Genomic DNA, 24,260 nt, shown 5'->3' with positions numbered 1-24,260 from the left:
AAGGTGAGATCTCCAGCACTACAGCTAATAACAGCATTATAATTCACTCTCTTTGACATGTTGCAAAAAATATCTTTAGCTACACGGCGAGACGCGCGTCAGGGCAGCAAGTTGTCGCCGCAGGTGCATTTCTGAAAATGGGCATCCATGAAGCGCGTAAGCAACCACTACACATCATCACCGACAAGCATCTACGGAGATAACCCTGCCGTTATCAGTCGCCTGCGTTCTCATACCTCCCACTCTCCGTTTTGTTAGTGGAGTTTATGCGTCTCCGCTTCGCTCCTCCTCCTCCTCCTCCTCCAGTTTGCCATCTGTATTCGGAATCCGCATCGCGTCTGCAGGTTGAAGAAACGCAACAGGTTATAAGTGCGTTAATGAATCTGAGAGTGTTCTCTAGTGGGCGAAATGTGGGAACAAAATAACTGATTATACCAGCGATAACGTTTCAGTCATCACCTATTTGGATTGGCTCATTTATTTGCGTGAAACTCTGGGCGAAAGTTCATCATGGTTTCATTGCTGGATTTAAGCGCTCTTGTTCTGTTGCTCGTGTGGGGATACTGCGTCCTGGCAGACACGGTCTTTACAAACTTTACTCTGGACAACGAGGTCCACTCTAGTTTCATCCACCGGCGCTTGAAGAGCCAGGAGCGCCGGGAGATGCAGCGGGAGATCCTGTCAATCCTCGGGTTACCGCACCGGCCGCGGCCGCACCTCCACGGCAAGCACAACGCTGCGCCGATGTTCATGCTGGATCTGTACAATGCAATGTCTACTGAGGGAGACGAGGAGGGTTTCTCGTACCCGTACAAGCCCGTTTTCACCACTCAGGGACCGCCAATCGCGACTCTTCAGGACAACAACTTTCTGAACGACGCGGACATGGTCATGAGTTTTGTTAATCTAGGTAAGATTGTCACGCGCGCACTGACAGTTCTGGGATGTCAAATGACACATTTCAACCCTCTTTAGATGGTCTTATAGGAAACTGCACCCACCTTATATTGAAACCATTAAAAATCCATGTTTACAGTGCAAACTGTAAATTATTTGTTTACAATGCAAAATTAAATAATTGAATATTGATGGAGTTTCATCATTTGAGTAAAAAAAAAAAACACTAACTTTTGAACACAACTTTGACAAAAAGTGTCCATTTAATGAACTTTAGGCTCTCTGGAATACTTGTTTCTGATTGGTGAGCTGATCAGTCAAATATTTTTGATAGTTCTACATCAGGCCATGCTTCTGATTGGCCTTGCAGCTGTGTTATATTCCACATTATAGTGGACAGCTATGAGGCGAAACACCTGTTTACCAATCACAGCATTCTGTTATGTCAGGGACTATATCTTCTAGCAGATGGAGGCCTCTTCATGAATTTGCATACCAAAACAGCCTGGCCACAATATTTATATATACATGTAGTAATAGTTTGATAAAATCAATAAAGCACATATGACCATGCTAAGGTTACTTACTATGATGGAAATAATAATGAAAGTGTTTTAGGAGTAAATCACATCCAGGGGCCTTCGGTCCAATTGTACCCTATTACTGAGAACTATATGTAAGGTAAATCTTAGAAAAACCACATATTTTGGAGTCAAACTTGATAGTTTTACAAGAAACAATATAAAGCTGCATAGCTCTGAAAATGTTTGTTTAGATGTTCTTGACAAAGTTGGGTTCCAATAGCACAACTGATGCGGTACTTATTTTGGAAGACAAAAAACGACTATGAAATTGCAGAGCTTAAATGTGAAACACCATGATGGGGAATACAGTTATATTCTACCTGATAGCCCGTTCAAATAATAGCACTTTTTGAGTCAAAACTAATATAAAAACATTTACTCAGATTTATCCTCTGTCTCTTCATGTTTTTGGCATTGACAGGAAAGACCTGCCACAGAAATCAGATAATAACAGGGCTGAGTGAATAATAACAGGCCAAAGAATGGGGATTTTCCCCCCCGAGAGTCTTAGATATTTTATTTGTTCCTGGGCCAAATAGCATGCATAGTTCTCTCCTCCATTGTTTGTTTGATTTTATTAGGCCACTTATCTGCAGAAAGTCTTAACCTTGGCGTGATTTCCAAGCCCCTAATGCTGGTGAACTCAAACCTATATTTGCATTGTGTGTTTTGGGCAGTGATAATAAAGCGCTGTCACATTCCCAAGCGTCTGCTGTCTCAGCGCCAGCTGTGTCCTCTACTAATATTCAGGTGTTCAGGGTTGGCTGTCTGGGAGCTCAACGGTCTCTTTATCTTCAGTTTTTTTTTTCCTTTTTTTTCTCTCTCTGCAGTAATGATATCAGCTGACAGAGGCACAAGTGTTTTGCTAAGTGCAAAGTACGTCTCATGACTTGTTTGCTCAACTGCAGTGAGGAAGCCTATGGGGCCGCTCACACATATTCTAGCATTCAAAAGTGACAATGAAAAAAAATGACCATGGTAACCATAGTTTCTTCCAATAACATTTATTTTTGCTACTGTAAAACTATGACATGTAATATATACAGTGTTCAGAATATTTCTGTTACTTTGATTGTCTTTTTTTTTTTTTTTTTTTTTACCATGTTAGCTACGGTCCCAATGTTTCAGTATAAAAACAGTAACTGTAATAATAACTCTCGTATTTTGGCAACACATCTCGTGTGAACGCTCCCATGGTCACCTTTCAAGTAGCTTTTAGTCATCCACCTTTACACCTCCACCTAAAGTGTAATCTTTGACACCGCCTAACTGAACGTTTCATAAGAACCTGGCTTGTCTTATCAGCGAGCCTGTTATAGTTTCCTCATTAAAGCGTCATCATCTGTACGCAAGCACAACACTGCCATGCAAAGTGTGATTTATTGTCTGATAAGAGCAATTATGTTGTTAAGGGTGTGATTTGTATCTCTATTTATTGGGAAAATGGGTTGTATGTTATAGTTTAGTGATGATCTGAATTCTTCTTGAATTCACTATGAAATCAAAATGGACAATTTTTCTTATTTTTTTTATGGAATACGGCAGTATTTATTTCAAATGATTTATCCGTGCACATCATTTTTTTTTTTTCTTTATTCATGTGGCCTCGTAATATTTTATCGTAATAACTTCCCCTTCCTCTTGCAGTGACATCTCTTCTCTGATGGTGTGTTTACTGGCGTGAGGGCGGGGCAACCTGTCACTCACATGAGATCCACCAATAGCAAACCACAACCATCCAATCAATTCCCCATGGACAAAATCAAGTCCCGCCCTACATTTTTTCTTGTTCGAGAAGCGTTTCACTCGGATATACGTCACAATAGGCATGAAAAGACTATTGCAACTTCTGTTTCATGCCAACTTTACACTATAAAGCCATGTTTCCCTCTTTGACTTTCTTTATACGTGGAGCAATAAAATATGTTTTGTATATACAAAAAATGCAGGTTTGGAATGACATGAGGATATGTAAATGCTGATGCTGATCAAGAATTAAAAATACATTCTTTGGTACAATTAAAAGAATGATTAATCTGAAAATGACTAACATGTGTGTCAATGTGAGTGAATGAATACAGGGAGGGAGGTGACAGTGTTTCCTATTCTGAAATGTGTAATTATCCAGAGGACTGCTGTATTGTGCCTATTTTGGACAAGCACTGACACAGATGGATTTGACCACAGAGGCTTGCAGTATCAAGGGCCTCTCTTTATTTCTGCTCTGCTTTCTCTCTTTCCGAGGAGAGACATCAGCTTTAAATGAAACAACCTGCTGTAGCCGCTCTGTTCAACCAAGCCAAACTGCCACAGCACACCTTTTATATTGAATAAGCTACAATGTCAACAGAGACTTTCCCCTTGAGCCTTTTGCAGAAAATGTGCAGATATGTATATATTAACTTAATTTTCACAATGGGTTACATAGTTGTTATATTGCATTAGGTCCAGAGAACATGCATGGATGCCATACGATACAAGTGTTTTGCTTCTTTCACTGAATCTGCGATCCATAAACCTGACAGTCAATCATAACAAAGATGTTTTACATAAGCAAAATGAACAGGGGAAAAAAGAGTTCACAGAGAAACAATATGCGATCCAATAACATCTAAAGATTTTTTTAATGTTTACTGGAATTGGATTTTCCACAATTATGAAATTCCCAATTTTTAAAATCTTTTTAGATCCTCGTAGTAAAGAAAACATCCCACATTCTGTTGTAGCTTGCAAAGTTTTATTCTTCAATCAAAAACCTTTTTCAGTCATTTTCCTAAAATAAAAAGAAAGAATAAATAAATAAATACACAAACAAACAGAGCACATGTTAATTGGATGCATCTTGCTATGTGACCTTATGCATTAGCCTATCTAATTATCTGTGCCATGGCTTTGCTAAAACAAATGCATGTCTTCATTATGCAGTTGCAGCATGTTCACTGTGAGAGAAAAGCTGCTTTGTGAGCTCTGTGCCTGAACCTTGTGATTTGATCAGATTTATTGAATCTTTTCGGAGCGATTCTGAGAAAAGGCAAGCGATTTGCAATTATGAACAAATGCTATGTTTCAGAAGCAACAGAAATGTCAGTATCAGTACCAAGCCAGTCAGTGAGGCAGCGTTTTTGTATGAATGCCATCGTGTCTAATGATCTCGAATGAATTCTAACTCTTTACATATAACTGAACACATATTTAATGTCTACAATTCTTTCTTCTTTTTCCTCTGAAGAAATGGATTCATCTCAGCAGGAAATGTTCTCAGAACTTTATCTAAAGTTCTGGCAAGGTTCTCTCAAAGTTATGAGCAAACATTCTTCTAGTAACATTTCTAGAGTGTATTATCAGTGCCTGTCCACTTTTTTCAGCAGCGTTGAATCCATTATTTCTCCCATAGGAATAGTCTTCATTAAAGCTTTATAAGCCATGAACCAAGCCAATCAGCTACAAGGTGAAGTTTATTGCAAATATGGATATATTCAAATATTTAAGTATTTTGAGACTGCAGAGGGATACAATTACGTCATTTGCAGTGCTTCATGGGAGTGGGAGGAGCTAAAGAGATCTTTTGGCGTTTAGCTTGATTTGACTCTCTGATTGGGGTAATTTTCTGTACAGCATCATGGGTAATGTAGTTTTCCACCAGTAATTCTGCTGTGAAACATGATTATTTTAGTTAGAAATAATGCTGGTTAATGGCTTCAACAGAAGCAAATACTATCAATTAATAACCTCGTAGCTCACAGTAGGGCTGTCTTTAAATGTTTCTAATTTATCATTAAAAATTTATTTTCCCCATGAAAGTTATATGTTGTTTAATAATCTTCTCAAGCATTACAACAAAACTACAATTTTTCAACTTTTCAGGCATTTTCAGATGAAGCAACCTAAGTGTTTCTCATATATGACTGACAGAAAGTGTACTTCTTGCACCCTCCATCTTGATTATTCATACTCTTTCCTTCTGAATGAAGCTGGGTGGCATTCGCCCATTCTAAAATATTATGACAACAGTTGTGGATCTGATTTCACAGATACTCCTCTGAAGCACGGTGGAGGTCCGCTGAACGACAGGCTCTAAAGAAGCTTTGTTTGACATGGCCAGACCCTCTTTATACCTACAAATGTTTCATAAGTCTGGGGCACAATTTACGACAGACATGTGGGTGTCTCATTGCTCCAAGAGAATTAATCTTTTTTCGTCTGTCAAATGAAGTGTGTTTCAATCCAGCACAGGTGTGACTCACTAAAACTGTTTGTACTGTAGCACTGGAGGCAAAGGCTTTGTACTTGGCATTTAGAGTTTTATAGAGCCAGCTGTTTCTGAGTTACATGTATGTGACTTGAATAATGTTTAAGATACACTTTTGTTGCCTTTTGATGATATTCAATTTGTCTACCCTTGTGAAAAAGAAATGTGCTTAATTGTATTGAATGTGCACTTGTAGTGTATTTCAATTCTTAAAAGTATATATTACAAAAATTATTTTCATTATATTAATCATTCATTATTCATATTCATTATATTAATGAAATAAAATGCAACTTAAGTGTACTTAAAGAGAGTTCACTTATATGACTATATTTCCTAACACACTTAAGTGCACTTTTTAAAAGTGAACTCAGCTTCTGACATAAATTACATTAAAGTATATTTTAATTTGCTTTGCTTGAAAATGTTTGTCAGTAAATTCAGCAGTACACTATAACTAGGGGTGTGATGACTAGCTCACGAGACAAGACGATACATGATATTTGGATTCTCGAGACGAGATGATATTTTAACCCTATTTTTAAGAAATCTTCAGTGATGAAATATATGCAAATATATGTGCATTTTGAAATGTTTTAATTAATCTAGGGCTTTCACTAACAATTATTTTTGTAATTGAGTAATCATTTGATTATTTTGACAACTGATTATTCGATAATATTGTGTTTGTGGTAATAAAAATAGACCTAAGTGAACAATAGCTCTAAAATGATTTAAAATACATATAAATTAACAATGAGGCAATAATAATTGGTTCAAATAAAGTATCACAAACAAGTAATCATATGGTTTTATTGAACACCAAGTTAAAATACATAATGTAAACTTATGTACATTACAAATTATAATAAATGTCTGCAGAGGGCGCCACACTGATTGTTGATTGTGATTGTTGTTGTTACACTTTACAGCATGATTAAATCCTTGTTTAATACTGGCCAAACATTTAAATAAAATCTCCATTTATCTTTAATATTTGGCCACTTCTTTACAATAGAAATGCTACAGCACTGTAATTTCTTAAACAAGAACATGTGGACATCAAAACATGCAAACTCAGAGTGAGGGTTTAAACTTTTATTTTGAAATTGTGATAAACAATTTGCATATTTAGACACATATTAATGTATTCTCCTGTGTAGGCATAGGTTTATTTGGAGAATTTAAAGACGGGTCCTCCAGTAATGGGCCAGTTTTGGCCATGATTGGGCTAGTTTCATTAGCAATAGGGCAGGTTTTTTTGCTGCCCTGGCAATCCTGATTATGACTTGCTTTTTTTCTGCAGAATACAAAAAAAGATATTTGGAATTTGGAACAAAATGAATAAATGATGACAGAATTTTAATTTGGGGGTAACTATCCCTTTAAGTGTGCGGATCTTCCTACTGAAGTTATAATCAGAGTATTTTAATATTCATTATAATATTGAGTATATCTCCCAGCTCTAGTTGTGTCAATCAGATATGTTGTGTCATTTGAGTGCCCATTAAAGGGCCTGTGTCTTGTTAAGTAGTGATAACAGAGATGTTACTATGCGTCATGTGTAGAGTAAGTGGGTGGGTCACTGATTTGTTTGGACCCCGGGGCACATGGCATTTTGTCTCTGAGTCACCTTAGTAAAAATCCCAGCTGTGTAAATGGCTTACGGCATGTATGTAAAATGTAAATGCAACGCGCCGCACGCAACACGAGTCAACACTGCGGAGGGTGTGTGAACACTCCAGGGATCTAGAACATGCTTTTCAGTGTGTGAAATACAGGTTACTACTCAGATAAAAGCACATAAAGGAGGGATATCTTAATGTTGATGCCTAGCAGAATGTTTATGCTGCTGTTTTCCAAATACTTAAAGTGGATGGTGACTATCAAGTAGCCTACCTCAAAGGTAGAAAAAAAAAAAAAAAAAAAAAGGTCTAAACATCTTGGATGATGCTTTCTTTACGTCTTTTGCCTTTTGTGTGATCAATAATGATCTACTGGTAAAAAAAATAAAAAAAAATAGCAAAGATTAAAAGCTATAGTGTCTTCAGCATCCCTTGGATGTATAAACTGTATGTAATGTTTTCAGACACTTTATTTCATGTTAATAGCAATTAAATTAAAATGTATTATAGTTAACAAGATATGCAATTAGTTGAACTTAAGAGTGCTTTTTGACCCAAGTCCTATCTTTATATGCAATTACATAATTATTAGTCTGTTGAAACATGGTTAAAGTGTAATGCTGAATGTACTGAAAAGCATTTATGGTAAACTAAAATATAATTTCATGTAATTTTTATTGATTTTATTTTATTTTATTAAAGTCATTTAAACTGTACTTTGATTTTTAGAAATTATTACAAAGTGCACTTTTTAAAAGTGTACTCAACTGTGTTAGGAAACAGTCATGAAAGTGTACTCTCTTTAAGTACACTTAAGAAACATTTTATTTAATTAATATTACAGAATATTATCTGCAAGTACAGCTTTTTAAAAATATATGAATTTAAAGATGTACATCTTACCGTTTTTACAAAGGTTCACATTTTCATGAGCAGGGCAGATATCAACGTTGTCTTTAATTGAGTAAGAACACTTTGTAGTTCATTCCTGTAAAGTCAGACTTACATTTTTTAGATGAGGTGTCCCTATCCTAGCGTGTCAGGACACATACAGACGTGTCCAAAGGCAGAACTATAATTCTGGCCACTCCAATATTCTCTGAGGATTCATTATCTCTTTTCACCTAATGTGGAAGCCAAGGAAAAGACAAATGAGAGAGAGAGCTAAAGGAGGTGAGGGGCTTCTGAGTAGGACAGAGTGGAAGAAGGACCTGTTGTGTAGTCACTACTCTTTATGTTTTGTTGCTTCCTTTGTTGTGATAAACCATATTCTAGTCTTCATCTTTGTGGCTATAAACAAGTGCAGACAACACTTTTTTATATAGGGTCACTGGAACACACAGCACTTGTTAGGACAAATATGAAGAATATGAAGGTCTGTTTCAAATCTTAGTGAGTTGCCTTCTACTGCTTATGTCTAAGGTAGAATCCTAACTGCATTGGATCCACATCAATCACAGATTTTTGACACTCTACATCCGCAGTAGATCACAAATAGCACCCCTTACCTGCAGGAGACTCGACTCACAATTGATTCCAATAGTTTAATGTTAGCATGATGCTAAGCTAACAGTGCAATTGTACTTCAGTTTTGATGTGAACGCTTAGTGTATAGCTTTCCACAAAGCATTCTTGAATTACAACCATTTATGTTTGGATAGTGCATTTTCATGTCTATGTGAAAAGAGGTTGACAGTTATTTAAACCTGTTTTTCTCAAAATTCCGTTCCTGAAAATCAGCGATTAGCCGAATTCAGATAACCATAACTTTTGTTACAGACAATCTATCAAAGAAGTAAAAACAGATTTGGAAAGGGCTCAAATCTAGCTCATATGGTATTGAAACCTGTGATATGTAAAATTTCACCATATGATGGGTTTTCGCAGATCACACCACATATATTAAAATAATGTGACTCTAATTTCAATTAAAATGCTAAAATACACATAAAATCAAGATGTAACCTAAACTTATATTTGTCTTAGAAATTGTTGAAGGCCTTATTGGCCTTCAAGTCAAAAGATCCCTGCTCTAAAAATAAATAGATTCAGTGTGTCAAATGCTGAGATTTCTTCTGAAAATAGTGTGCTAGATTACTTAACTAAACACATTAAGAAGTTACTCTAAATTGTATTGATAGGTACAACAGTTCACTAAAAAATAAAAATGTTCTCCTCACCTTCATTTCTTGAGCATGCTTGAATGAACAAATATTGCCTAAAACAGTCATTTTTTTAACTATATAAAAATACTTTTACCAATCCTTTTTTTGTATCAAATAAATTATAAGTAGGTTGTATTTGGTCAATTAATTATAATTGATGATTAAAATCTGGTCTTGGCCAAAATAATGTAGAACAGACTGTTTTGGAACAAACCAAGAATTTTCCTTTGACCTACAGTGTCTCAAAAGACAGGTGCATTTTAACAGTTTAGTCGAAATCAAGACTTCCAGCAGGAATTAGTCCTGATGATTTAATGAAGATCTCATCCATTATGAATTAGACTGCTTCTCTCTGTGATGCTCAGACTTCCACCAGTCTGAGAGTAAGATGGAGAGGGGTGAAATGAGTTTGACATGACCTGACCCCAGCTGTTAGCTCAAACGCACCCCAACACTTTCCACACATTGGCTGACCCCGTGCTGAGAGTCCCGTCGGGTGAGGAAATGGCCTGTCTGCTACCTGCCATGGGAAAGAGACGTCATTACCCCATCATTTTTTATGGGTCTGTTTTCCATCTCTCAGCCTCACTAATGCGCTATTTAGAGTGTTAGTCATAGCTCACTCTCATGCAAGTGGAATCTAAGATAGATAGATAGACAGATCTATAGATAGAGGGAGAGATGAGAGGGAAGGAGTACTTGTGTGGAGGATTGTTAGTTATTAGGCCTCTAATAGATTCCTCTTCTTTTAATAGGTCACATTTACATCACAGTCTCTGGAAGATTCATAAAATAAAACAGAGCTCTTGGCATCATGAGCCACACTTCGAAACATGCTGAATAAAGGTGAACTTGCGTGTTTTACCATTAATACTTAGCAGATGTTTAGAGGAAACAGACAAAGGTGATGATAAAATGCACAAAAAGTACATAAAGCAATCAGAAGGATAGTTCACACAAAAATGAAAACCATCATCTGCTGATTCACCGACTCACTCTCATGTCATGAAACACAAAAATGTACAGGTTAATACTTTTTTAAATAACATTTTCAAAGGACTCTTTACATGTCATGTGGTGTAACCATCATGTAAAGAGTAATAACATATTTTCCTTACACCTGTACATTTTAATGATAAAATCTGAATAATTATAATAATAATAAATATTTTTAAAAGGTTTAAGTTTTTTTGGAGTCGCACCACATGACTTTTTACAACCTATGATTTGAGTTTTTTCCCTCATGGTTCTGCATGACTTTAAAAATATTAAGAATCAGCTAGCAGGTTTGCCAAAATATTAATCATGAAAATATAAAATATACAAAACTACTTAATAAGGTTTTGTTTTCTTCTTTTAATTAGTTTTTCTCCCCTCATTATGATATCAGGACAGTTGTATTACTCTGATATTTTAACTTTATTCCTCAGAAATCACATGATTATCATGGAAGATGTGTATTCAAGTCATGAATGAATTGCATGTATTTTTAGATAAATTAGCAGCCTTTACATTTTGCTACATGACAATCTTCCTTTTTGAGTGAACTGTCCCTTTAACCTTTTGTTCTGAATCTCCTGTGGTTTGGTGAATGCAGACGCGTGTCTGTATTTGTGTGTATGTGTGTGTGTGTGTGTGTGTGTGTATCAGTGAGCCTCTCATTAATGCACAAACTCTCTGGAGTCTCACTGTAACAATGGTTAATACACATGAAAGTTGATTTCTGCCTGACGCGCACACACACACACACACACACACACACACACACACACACACACACACACACACACACACACACACACACACAGATCTCTGGGGACACTCAGGCTCATGGCTGGCAGTAATGTTTTATAGTGACTAGGTAATCAGAAGCCTTGTTGGGAAGCATGATGTAATAGGTAAATTTATTAGGATTAGCAATGTGTCATTAAAAGGCATCTGACTCAATGCACATTCACAAGTGGACTCATCATACCATTGTTTTGCTGTGTTTTACATGGCATGCTTGTGTCTTGGAAGAATAAACTTGCATTTATCATTTTCCCTGGACTATTAACAATTTCTGTCATGGAAAATATTCAGGGGGACTCTAGGATTTCAGTACAAAGGGAGCCTTAGTTTTTGGACATGAGCTGATGTGGCATGCAAGATGTCACAACTAGTTTTAATATCAACTTGAATGACAATTGTTTTTAAATATACAAATTATGGCATCTGTTTTTTGCATGTTGTAGTTGTTTGCAGCTGTTGTCATTTACTCATCCTCATGCTATTTTAAACCCATTTGACTTTCTTTCTTGCGTGGGCCACAAAAGGAGATGTGTTGCAGAAAAGCCGCTCTTTTCTACACACTGTTGAGCTTAAAAAAAAATTGCTTTTTAAGCAATATTATAACAGATTTCTGAGAGGAAAGGGCTGAAAAGATTTATGTAAAATCTTCCCCTCCATTGATGATTTGCTTGGACTGTTTATTGTGATACATTTACGGTGCTTTTTTGTCCTTTTTGGTGCTCAATGGGTCATTCTGCTAAAGGTTTATTTTTGTGTCCCACAAATAAAAGAAAGTCATGCATGTTTGTGATATCATGAGTGTGAGCAAATGATGACAAAAGTTAATTAATTAATGAAACAAAAGGCTACCAAGTGCACTTAAAGAGAGAGAGTACACTTTCATGACTGTTTCTTAACACACTAAAGTACACTTTGCAATAATGTCAGATTAAAAGTACATTTTAAAGTGCTATTTTAGAGGTTTGTTAAATGTCTCTTGTGATTGGTCTACTCTGCTCTGATTGGTCAGATGGCCCTGTCTGTTGTGATTGGTCTACTCTGCTCTGATTGGTCAGATGGCCTAGTATCTTGTGATTGGTCTGCTCTGCTCTGATTGGTCAGATGGCCTAGTATCTTGTGATCGGTCTGCTCTGCTCTGATTGGTCAGGGGCACGTTCAAGCTCAAACCAGTGTGCAACGTTTTGCTATGGTTTCCGGGTTGAACGACATGTTTCCTGGAGACTGTGTGCAACGGGGTTTGAGATACGTTACCTCTTGTTTGGTGGTTGTGTCGAAAATGTCAGCCCAATCAGCAACAGCATGTATATAAACCACGCGGTATTAAGTAGTGGTAAGTAGTGGATTATCCTTCATCTGAAATGTTTGTCTTTTAATCCTGAAATGTGAGGCAAATGTTGGATCACAATAATTAGAAGTTTCCACAAATCCCTTCACTTGATTCGGATGTTCCCTTTTATTCTGGACGGCAAGGGCAGTTACTGTAACATTGAGCGTATTTTGCAGTATTAAACACGTATTTATATCGATTTCATCAGGCTCCGAAAATTCTTCAAAAAGAACTCAAAGAATGGCCTTCTCATCTGCCATATTCGCAAAGCTTGCGTCATCAGAACAGGGTGTTCAACGCACCACCGTTCCCATTTAAAAACATTTTGTCGGGGCTGAACGCAGCCCTGTTGTGATTGGTTTACTCTTCTCTGATTGGTTAGATTGCCTAGTCTGTTATGATTGGTCTACTCTGCTCTGATTGGTCAGATGGCCCAGTCTGTTGTGATTGGTCCACCGCATACAGCTGAAACAAAACAGACATAAATTTAGTTCAGTATCTGCTTATGTGTATCTAAAGCTCTATAGCAAGACAAACCACGGACACTAAAATGTAGGACAGTTTCAGCACAGAATCATGCGCGACCATTTATTTGTGATTTTCTGTAAAATGTGTCACTTTGATATCATGTCAGTCAAAACCATCCCTTTCAGTCACCTGACTCAATGTGTACTAATAAATGTTCAGTGCAATCATGAGATGGTCAGTTAGAGTATAGCTGTTGTTGCTAAAACATTAAGCAGAGTGCCTTCCTTTTAGCAGCTATCTTATTCCTTTCTTCTTTGTGCCCCTTTTCCATGACTTTTTGTTCTTTCTCTGTCTCTGTGGAAGGGCCTTCCTAGCATTCCTGCTCTCAGCGGGCTGCCCTTGGGACACTGCCAGAGGTTAATACAGATGTTGCTGTGCATCTGCTGGCCAAAGCAGCTGTACGGGAACTTTATCTGCTCAAAGTCCAAACACACACACACACACACACACACACACACACACACACACACACACACACACACACACACACACACACACACACACACACACACACACACACACACACACAAACTTACCCCCCACTTCCTTCTGTCCCTGTTTCCACACACACACGTTTGTCTTTGGGAATTGTGGGGACATTCCATAGGCGTAATGGTTTTTATACTGTACTGTACTGTATTTTCTATCGCCCTACACCAACCCTACCCCTTAACCTACCCATCACAGGAAACTTTGCACATTTTTACTTTCTCCACAAAACTCATTCTGCATGATTTATAAGCCTTTTGAAAATAGGGGTAATGTCCTCATAAGTCACCCTTCTCCTTGTAATACCTATGTCATTATACAAATTTGTGTCCTGATATGTCACAAAAACACGCACGCGCACACACACGCGCACACACACGCGCACACACACACACACACACACACACACGCGCGCGCACACACACACACACACACACACACACACACACACACACACACACACACACACACACACACACACACACACATGTTTGTTTTTGTGAATTGTGGGGACTTTCCATAGACTTCAATGCATTTTACACTGAACAAACTGTACATTCTATCCCCCTACCCTGCCCCTACCCCTAAACCTAACCCTCACAGGAAACTGTGCAAACTTTTACTTTTTCACAAAAACTCATTCTATATGATTTATAAACCCATTTACATTGTGGGGACCGCTGGCTGGTCCCCACGATGTAGGTGAACTCAGGTTTATATTACATCATGGGGACATTTGGTCCCCACAATGTAATATAAACAAAAGCACACACACACACACACACACACACACACACACACACACACACACACACACACACACACACACACACACACACACACACACACACACACAGAATCTCACCTGCTGCACTTATTTTCCAACACTCTTTTCCAAGCATATAAACTGTAGGTCTAGACATGTCAGTTCCTTCTGTGAAGGACTTGTGTTTGCTGGTTGTTGATTTGACTGGTGCAGATGGACAAGTCTTGGAAGTTATAACAAATGATAGAGAGTGAGTGAGAGAGAGGAAGATTACCTCTCATTAAGAGAAAATTTTCCCATCGGCCTGCCTTGGCACCAAATAAAAGGGAAGTTTTTGACAGAATTTGTTTCCTCTTGTTGAATTTGATTAGTACTCTTGCCTTGACATGTTGTCTTGTGTAACTGAAGTGTTACTTTTCTGCCACTTGGAGATCACAATTGCTGCTTTCTATATTTAAAGCTGCACTATGTAACTTTTTTTGGTCAAAATTAACAAAATTGAAATAATGAGTCAATACACCATCAATCCTTCTTTATCCATTCAGTATGGTATGCCCATTATAAGTGTTTATATTTTAGACCTATCTGGATGGTTTTCATGGAAAATTGTGTACTTTGACACGTCTGGTGTGGGTGTGGCAGAGGTTAGTTTTCACAATGAGCAAAAAAAGTTGACATGGAGCAGCAAAATCGGCAACCTCCGGGGAATCACCTGTTAAAAAAAGAAAAAGAAAAAAAGCAAACAGAGGAGAGTCTGCTGGCAAAAAAGAGACTGTGACAGAGCTCGTAATAAAACAAGAATCAGCATTAGCTTGGCGTTTTGGAGATGGCAAGAACTGAGGGATTTGTAATGTTGTCAAAGTGACATGGAGATGATGTGTTTTTATTACTCAACAGGTGAATAAGGTATTTTATTGAAGCGAAAAACAAACGTAATGTCTGCACACTGATAACTGCTCCATAAAATTATTTATTGCAACGTTTCAACCATCAGGTCTTCGTCAGGCACTGATGAACGAAACGTTGCAACAAATACTTTTATGGAGCAGTTATATCAGTGTGCAGACATTACGTTTGTTTTTTTGCCTTAATTTTTTTTTTTTTGCTTCAGTTTGTCTCCTTTGGCCTGCACCTGAGCCTTGTTTGGGTTTGAGGAATGTGCAGAGTTTTTTTTTTTTTTTTGTATTTTTGAATTTAAGGTATTTTATTGAACAGTTAAATTGCCATATGTAGCTCTCTAACAGAGTTAATTGTAAAGCATGATTTATTGTGAAGGCTCATTTCATTATGGTTGTTGTTGTGCTGGAGATTTTTTTTTTCAATGAAGTACCGTGTTTATTACTGGGTAAAGCTGCATTAACGTCTTCAGCTAGTCAGCTTCAAATCCTTTCCATCTAAACTGGTTTCATCTCTTAAGCCTAGCAGTGAATGTTTTATGAGCAGTAGGATAATCATATTCATCCGCAATGTTCTTCCACAAAATGCATGCAACATTTTGTAACCCTTAGAGGGCCAAACATTACATAGTGTACCTTTAATTTCTTTTTTTTGCATTTGTTTTATCACTTTTTTTGCTTTTTCTCTGTCCTTTTCTCTTTGTGAAGGGATAAAGCTCAACTTGCCCATTTGTTCTTGGTGCGAGTGCAGTTCCCCGCCTGTCCCGTCTGCACACAGCTTCAGAGCATCAACATTGTGTAACATTGTTATAGAGAAGCAGGCCACAGATCTTGCTGTGCTGGGAAATATCAGACAAAGTGCAACAAAAGATTCCTCAGCTGTTTTCTTTAGTCCATTCAACACAATATAAAAACTATAAGAAGAATCTGAAGAACAAATGCAAGGAATGTCAGTGCATTGATGTCAGTTTTGAGTTTGACTCATTGACTCTTCACAGAGAGCCAGACATGAAGAATGTATTAGTAGCACTGTTTTGTCCTCCTTGAACTGATGCCTAACCAAACCCTGAGATCCACACTTCATTTGGAAGAATATAATTTTTTAAAATGAAAAGCTTCTTCAAAGAAAAAAAAATATATACTATCAGCTCAAGAAACACTAGAATATACTAGAAAAAAAAATAATTTGTTAAAAAAAATCCCCTTAAAACCCTAACCAACATTCCCGTGTGACATGTTGTGACAGAGTGTCCATATATTTGCATGTATTCCTGCTTGTGTGTGTATAAAAAGGATTGTCTTGTACACAGAACATCATAATGCATCACAGGATGTTAGCACATACTATGAGCCAAATAAAAACCCATTACTGTACAGCCGAGCAATAACTGCAAGGCATCATTTATGAGAACCTGAAATGTGTGTCAAATTAGTCTGAAAAATGAATACGGCAAATATTACATCAGTTTATTAAGGAAATGCTTAATCCGCAAGCAGCTTGGAGCTAAACAGGATTCTTTCATTAATTCACTAAGAGTTTCTGGATCTAATTAAACTAAATAAACAACAGTGCAACAGTACAATCCAAACACACTGTGATGTATGTGATGGGGCCTTTGCTAATGCGGATTGATGTTTATTTTCCGTTTCTGTGTTTGCATACGTTATTGATTGTACATTTGTATGCATATTAAAAAAAACAAGATGAGAAAGGTGTATATTGGTGGTCTCTGGGCGATGTTTTGGTCTCTGAAAAACACCTGCTGGTTCATAGCTTGTGTAACGAGGCGGGAGACTCAGAGAAATCCATGTGCAGCTTTTATTAAAGAGTAATCGTAGTAGTACAGGCAAGGGTCAGAGAACAGCAGATACAGTGTCAGAGGCAAGACGTAATCAGAATCGGTACCAGGCAGACAGTCAGGGCGGGCGGCAGACAAGGCAGGAGAATCCAGCGAACAGGCAGTAGAATCACAAGGCAGGCGGCAGACAGAATACAGAGGTAATAAACAGTCCAGGGTCATACACGGGGAAACAATACAAAGGTAAATAACGCTCAGAAATGTCAGACTACGCAGAACAAGACTTTGCGATAGTGTGTGCGTGCGAGTGTCTTTTATAGTCCCGGATGATAAGGATCAGGTGTGTGTAATCAGTCCAGGTGGGGATTATGGGTAATGTAGTCCAGCATGACTCAGTACTCAGGCGAGGGTGCCCTCAGGTGGTGATCGGGGGGAGCCACAGAGACCGTGTTCATGACAGCTTGTAATTATTAATTCATTATGAACGTGAAAGATTTGCAAGGGGTTTGACTACAGTGATTTCAGTGGCTGTGGCCAGGATGTTCTTTACATTATTAATCTTCTCTGCTGATATTAACTTGCTGTTCAACACATGGATATGCATGCTGATTATTTCTATATCTCTGCCACAAAGAGTTATTTCACCCAAAAATGAAAATTATCCCATAATTCCAAGCTTCCAAGCATTATAATTGGAGTGAATGGTACCCTAGATTTTGAACCCCCAAAAAAAGCTCATCCATCCATCATAAAAGTAATCCATAAGGCTCCAGTGGGTTAAAAAGGCCTTCTGAAGCGAAGCGATGTGTTTTTGTAGGAAAAATATCCTATTTACAACTTTATAAACTAATCACTGGCTTCCGTTCCGTCTGTGCATACATAGGATGTAGCTCCTCTTCTCTTAAATCGATTTTTTTTTAAACTTATAATTTTATAATTTTTGACCAGCTTTTTGTTTCGCTCTATCCTCTGAGCTTCTGTGTTCGTCAGTTCTCACCTGAGCTTACACTATGCCTTTGTCATACGACCTATACATCATACTGGGGTCAGAGGTCAATCTTCCGCCTGAACTCGACTTTCTCGTGAATGCGATGACGGCCGTTATCGGAAGCCAGTGATTAATGTGGATATTTTTCTTACAAAAACGCATTGCTTCAATTCAGAAGGCCTTCATTATCGCCCTGGAGCTGTATGGATTACTTTTATAATGGATGGAAAAATTAATTTTTTTTTTTATATAATTCCAATTGTGTTTGACTGAAAGTAGAAAGTCATACACACCTACAGTAGAATAGCTTGAGGGTGAGTAAATGGGATCATTTTCATTTTTGGGTGAAATACAAAGTTCTGGCATGAAACTCTAGATGGCGCAGGCTAATAGGTCCTTTAACACACCTGCTAATCATCACATCATTATCTATAGGTCACATATGATTGGTTCCTCCTTTTTTAGTAGCCAATGAGCTGCGTGCTTAATCTTTAAATACATGAGTTAGCATTGCTTAGTAGCGCAGCGTGCTTCAGAATCATCTAAGATAAGTACATGGGTTTTACACTATATCACTGCATTTTGTGTAGTCTGCTTTACCAATTCTATGTCATATCAACAGTCTGTTAATGCTTTGAGAGAATTACTAAGCATTTTAGCAGCTAGCGCATATGCATGTGTATAATGATACAGAGACAAGCTTGCTGAACTTAAACGGAAACAGGTTTCGCCTTGTATCACATTCTAACGAAACTACAGCAAGTATTTTGTACAGCAGCAGCAGCAGCAGTAGTATGGATAACAATTCAGATAGCAATGGAGCGGATATCAACAACATAACATAGAACGCAGCAGACGTTGCGGTGCGTGCAGGGCTAAAGTAACCTGTTGCTATGAGTTTGAGATGAGTTTGTGTCGGCTAATGAGTGATCATGCAATGTGAATATGTCATGATTAAAATGCAACAATGTTTTCATCTTATTTACATACTAAGTACATGAGCAGCGTATTCGGATTTTATTGGGCATATACTTTTCATACTACAGAACGAACAGCGATTTTGCAAGGTCGGTAAGTCATTTAATTAATGGATTTCACGTATAATGATATTTATCATTTCTGCTTACTCTAGAGCGTGCCAAGGCAGTTCTCCAACGAGGCAAGAGCGCCTCAGTATGCTTAATGTGTATTTTGTGTTATAATCTGTATAGTATAAACGTGTTGCGCTCTGGATAACATTAGGCGTTTTCTATGCAGCGTGTTGCAGCGGCTGGAAGTGTAGCCGAATTATGGACGCGCTTTGTTGATCTGAGCGGTGGCTGCATGACTGTCAGAAATCTCTCTTTGCTTAAAATGCCGAGGTATTCATTAACAGGAGCGTAAATAAAAGACACTTTGTAGTGTGGTGGTCAGCCATTGACGTAGTCGAACTTGAGTTCGCTACTGAGATAAGTGAACGTTTTACACGCTCGCCGCCATACGTTTCATTTGTGTTTATATGTGAGGACCGACAGCCGGTTGCACGCTGAGAAATTATGTTATAGGATTCACTGTCAAATTGCATCAACCGACATAACCATTTTATATGGGACAAAGATATAATAGAAATGCATTAGAATGCAACTTAGACAAAATAGAATATAAATTAAAAATATTTAGTTTTATTAATCTCATTCACATTATGACTGTAAATCTAAATGTTTCATAGTATTGCTCAACTCAACAACTCTTCAAGGCTGATGTTTCGTGTACCTACGTGTTCGGGCTGGGTCAGCTGAGGCATGTTGGAGTCATGCTCATTAATTTTCCGTTCATCCAAATGAGTTACTTTTAGGAGTATACAGGGTCCAATGACATTTTCAAACGATGCTACGTCATTATACAATTATTTGCTCAGGTGGTCGTGGAGGGTTTCTCATCTCTATTAGCCTGCAACGTTTTACCATTTGTTAAAGCCACACATAATGCGCGTTCTAATTGGTATGTTTGAGCTTTGGCTCAGACACACATAGACATAGGCCACTAGAGCTAAGCCATTCGGCGTGGTAGCCCAGGCACACATAGTCTAATAGACCACTAGAGTTAAGCCATTCGGCGTGGTAGCCCAGGCACACATAGTCTAATAGACCACTAGAGCCAAGCCTTACAGCCCACTGTCGTGGCAAAAATGGGCCGGGCACACATAGATAGTATACACACGGTTCCTATGGCTCTTCGCAGCAGCAGCAGTACATATGTTTTGGCGGTAGATCTGCTGGGGGGGTCAGGGTGAATCATCATCTTGCCTTCTGCTTTGATGGGGGATCTCTGACATACAATACACCGGCTTGTATTGTCCAATATCATGTCACCTGCTTTGTTGGGGGGTTATTCATGTACGCTATATCGTACAGCAGCAGCATGTCTTACTTGCTCACAGCAGCGGGTCGTGTATGAATTGGCAGTAGCAAGTCCCGTACTTGCTCTGCAGCAGCAGCAGCAATAATCAACAGCAGCAGCAGCAATTAAGCAGCAGCAGCAGCAGCGTAGCAGATCTATTCCGCCAAGACCAAAAATATCTACATTGTCATATCCATTACCATACCAAACACTCCGAGAGTTGTCATGACAGAACTAACCCTTTAACACCTGTCACAAAGCAAATGGGATACGTAATGATCAAAGATGATATCTCTTTAATTGTCTATATTGATTTTGTGTACGTAAAAGAATTATCATGCACGTAAATTTTTTTTATGTTTTAATATATTTGTAATTACACATTAGTAATGATAAAGTTGCAATTTAGTCCATTTACTGTAAAAATATTAACTTTAAATGTAATATCGGGTAACACACAGTTAAAATTGTCTGTGAAACTGGGGTTATATGTGGTTAGGGTTAGGATTACGGTTTAGTTTAGGGTTAGTTGCATGTAATCATGCATAATTATATTGTTATTACTACCATAAGTACATGTATTATGTAACAAGGACACTGTAAAATAAAGTGTTACCACAAGTACCTTACATAAGTTTTAGTATGTTAGTCCACACACCTAAGTGTACTTTCAGTTCAATTCAATGGCAGAGTCTAACATACAGCTCTGCAAGAGGGGCAAACGAGAAGAATGTAACATGGAAGAGTGTCAAGGACTGTGAAGGACAGGATGGAGAGAAGCTGAGAAAGAAAGAGTGAGGGATGGAGAAGGAGTTTTCAGGTGTCCTGCTGAGAAGAGGAAGAACACCAGTTGGGGCTGTGGGTGTGAAGGCGGCTGATGGGCATGTGCACTAATCTGTTGTGTCACTGCGGCCTCTCCTCTCATCCTGCCTCAGAGGTGTCAACCTACTGAAACGTGTCACACTTTGACAAGGCCCTTTTTTGCACCACCTGTGATCCCACAATGCTTTGCTACAAATTAACACAAGGGCTGTGTTTAACTCCACTTTTAGACATACAATCGCAAACTTCCCTAAGCACGTCATCTCTGGGGAATCCCCACCGCCATTTTGAAATGCATTCAACTTTGTCAAGTGGGCGAGGGAACATTGGACTTTGAACTAATTGGACAGACCCTCGACCCCTTGATTTTGACAGAAGAAACGAGTCTACACAATATATACACTTCAGGCAGATCCCTAGACCCCAATGCAACACGATTTTGGCATCACAGCATATCACACTTAATTTACCTTCAGTTATTTTGACATGTATTAATATTATTATTATTGTATTAATATTGACATATTATTAATATTAATATTTGTATCTACCTTAAGCTGACTGTTTCTTACACAGTTATAGTTTATTGTATTGTTATTTTCTCCAACAGCCCAAGCATACATACAGGACTAGAACTGTGTGTAAAATAAATTCATAAAGGGAAAAAACAAAACAAAACAAAACAAACAAACAAACAAAAAACAACAACATCATAGCGGTTTCCAAGCGATCAAGGGCTTTGGGCGTTCCATTTAAACGCATTGCAAGGGTTCCCCCAGTAGTGGGCATTCATGCAACGCAAGCAATGGAGGGAAGTTAGCGAGGGAAGGCCATAAGAAATGGACACAGCCAAAGAATGTCACATAGTTTACTTGTAAGTTAAGAAAAGTTAAAACACTTGACTTTAAATAGATGAAATGTTTGAAATTAGGGAGCGTGTGATTTAAAGGGGCCGCAGCGTGAATCGGTGCATAGTTAATGATGCCCCAAAATAGGCAGTTAAAAAAAATTAATTAAACAAATATATGGGGTATTTCGAGCTGAAACTTCACAGACACAATTAGGGGACACCTTAGACTTATATTACATCTTGTAAAAACTGGTTCTAGGGCACCTTTAACTAACTGTTAACTATGACTTTTGCCTCAAACTCCTAATCACTGCTTATTTATAATTAGTAAGGTAGTAAGTTTAGGTATTGAGTAGAATTAAAGGGATTTTTCACCCAAAAATGAAAATTCTGTCATCATTTACTCACCCTCATGTTGTTTCAAACTCATGAGACTTTCGTTCATCTTCGGAACACAAATGAAAATCTTTTTGATGAAATCTGAGAGATTTCTATCCCTCCATTGACAGCTACACAACTGACACTTTGACACTTTACATATAATCATTGATCAGCGAACATAAACAAGCTCAACCAAACCTGCTTGATGTGTGAGAACAATCCTCATTGTTTCTTGAGGAAACTCAAATGTGCTCCGTAACACAAGAATGAACCTCATTGGTTCTCGCATGTCAAGCAAACATGCTTGAGCTTCTGTTTACCACAACTGATGTGTGAGTTGATGAATGTTTATATGTAAATAAAAGCCTAAATTAATCTATTCATCATATAAAGTCATCGAGTCTCTTCAGAAAAGTTGGACTAAACCACTCAATTCATATGGATTAGTTTTACAATGTCTTTATTAATGTTTTGAAGCATCAAAATGGTAGTTGCATAGCTGTCTATGAAGGGACAGAAAGCTCTCAGATTTCATCAAAAATATCTTAATTTGTGTTCCAAAGATAAATGAAAGTTTTATGAGTTTGGAACAACTTGAGGGTGAGTAATTAATGACAGAATATTCATTTTTGGGTGAACTAACCCTTTAAGGGATGTAGAATATGGTCATGCAGAATAAGGCATTAATATGTGCTTTATAAGTATTAATAAACAGTATCCTAGTAATATACATACTAATAGGCGAAATTAATAGTGAGAATTAGACCCTAAACTAAAGTGTTACCTGATTTTTTAAATGTTTTTCAAAGAAGTTATTCTCACCAAGGCTGCATTTATTTAATCAGTAATACAGTAAATGTTGTATAGTGAATATGGACAGAGCACAGATCTGAATGTCCCAGAATGCTTGTTGCGAGCTGGATTTGAAACACTGGGTGTTGTCGGGCGGTCAGGAGGATGTTGGTGAGCCATTTCGTGTAGGTTGTAAGTGATGAAGAGTGACATCATCTCTGCAGTTCTTCTGTGTGTGTGTAACAAGAACAGCTGTGCTCCGTTTAAATGCGAGAGGTCTGCTCGTAATCCCACAACTAAACAGGGTGTGCGTGTGTGTGTGGAGGAAGTGCTTGGTGAGATGCTCAACAGCTCCAGCGCTTCTTTCCTGTGGCCAACACATGTGAGAGAAAGAGACCAGCTGCCAAATTAAGCGGTTTGAGCATGTGCCCTTTAGAACAGCTTAAAAAAAAAAAAAAAAAAAAAAAAAAAACGCAGACAGGAAATGTACCTCATAATTTATAGAGCAAAAACAATGTAGTGACAGTAATTTAATAATAACAATGAGGGGAATGTAAGTGTATGTATGAGCAAGAGACAAAGAGAATTAGAACGAGACGAGGGATAAATAATGTGTGTTTTCATTTGTCTATGTTTAACGGTGTGTTTCCAATTAGAGGTCACATTCATCTCATAATCGTTTTGCGCGTGCGCGCACACACACACACACACACAATGTGTGATGTTTTGGTCTAGCTGCATTGATGTGTTTCAGTGGAGGAAGGTGAGTTTGATTTTTTTATAGTAATTAAGTGCCACACATCACAGGAAAATTAAATTTGTAAACATTTTTTCTGTTACCTACTGATATTCTCTTTAGTGCACAAATAACAAATATCTTGTAACACTTTACATTACCCATTTGTCCCATTAGTTAATGTTAACATTAACAA

General features: G+C 37.8%; 1 protein-coding gene across 2 annotated transcripts in view; it reads left to right on the top strand.

Moving 5' to 3' along the window:
• Positions 1-268: 268 nt before the first annotated feature.
• The window catches only part of bmp7b (bone morphogenetic protein 7b), a 66,880-nt gene continuing 42,888 nt past the window's right edge, over positions 269-24,260 (top strand). For both annotated transcript variants that reach the window (XM_067370685.1, XM_067370686.1), the window contains exon 1: positions 269-910. In XM_067370685.1, the coding sequence (XP_067226786.1) occupies positions 511-910 (400 nt within the window). In that variant the 5' untranslated portion in view covers positions 269-510. The remainder of the gene's footprint in view (positions 911-24,260) is intronic.

Source organism: Chanodichthys erythropterus, chromosome 20, assembly GCF_024489055.1.
Source record: "Chanodichthys erythropterus isolate Z2021 chromosome 20, ASM2448905v1, whole genome shotgun sequence".
NCBI classification, from domain to species: domain Eukaryota; kingdom Metazoa; phylum Chordata; class Actinopteri; order Cypriniformes; family Xenocyprididae; genus Chanodichthys; species Chanodichthys erythropterus.
This window is presented reverse-complemented; position numbering and strand designations above follow the sequence as displayed.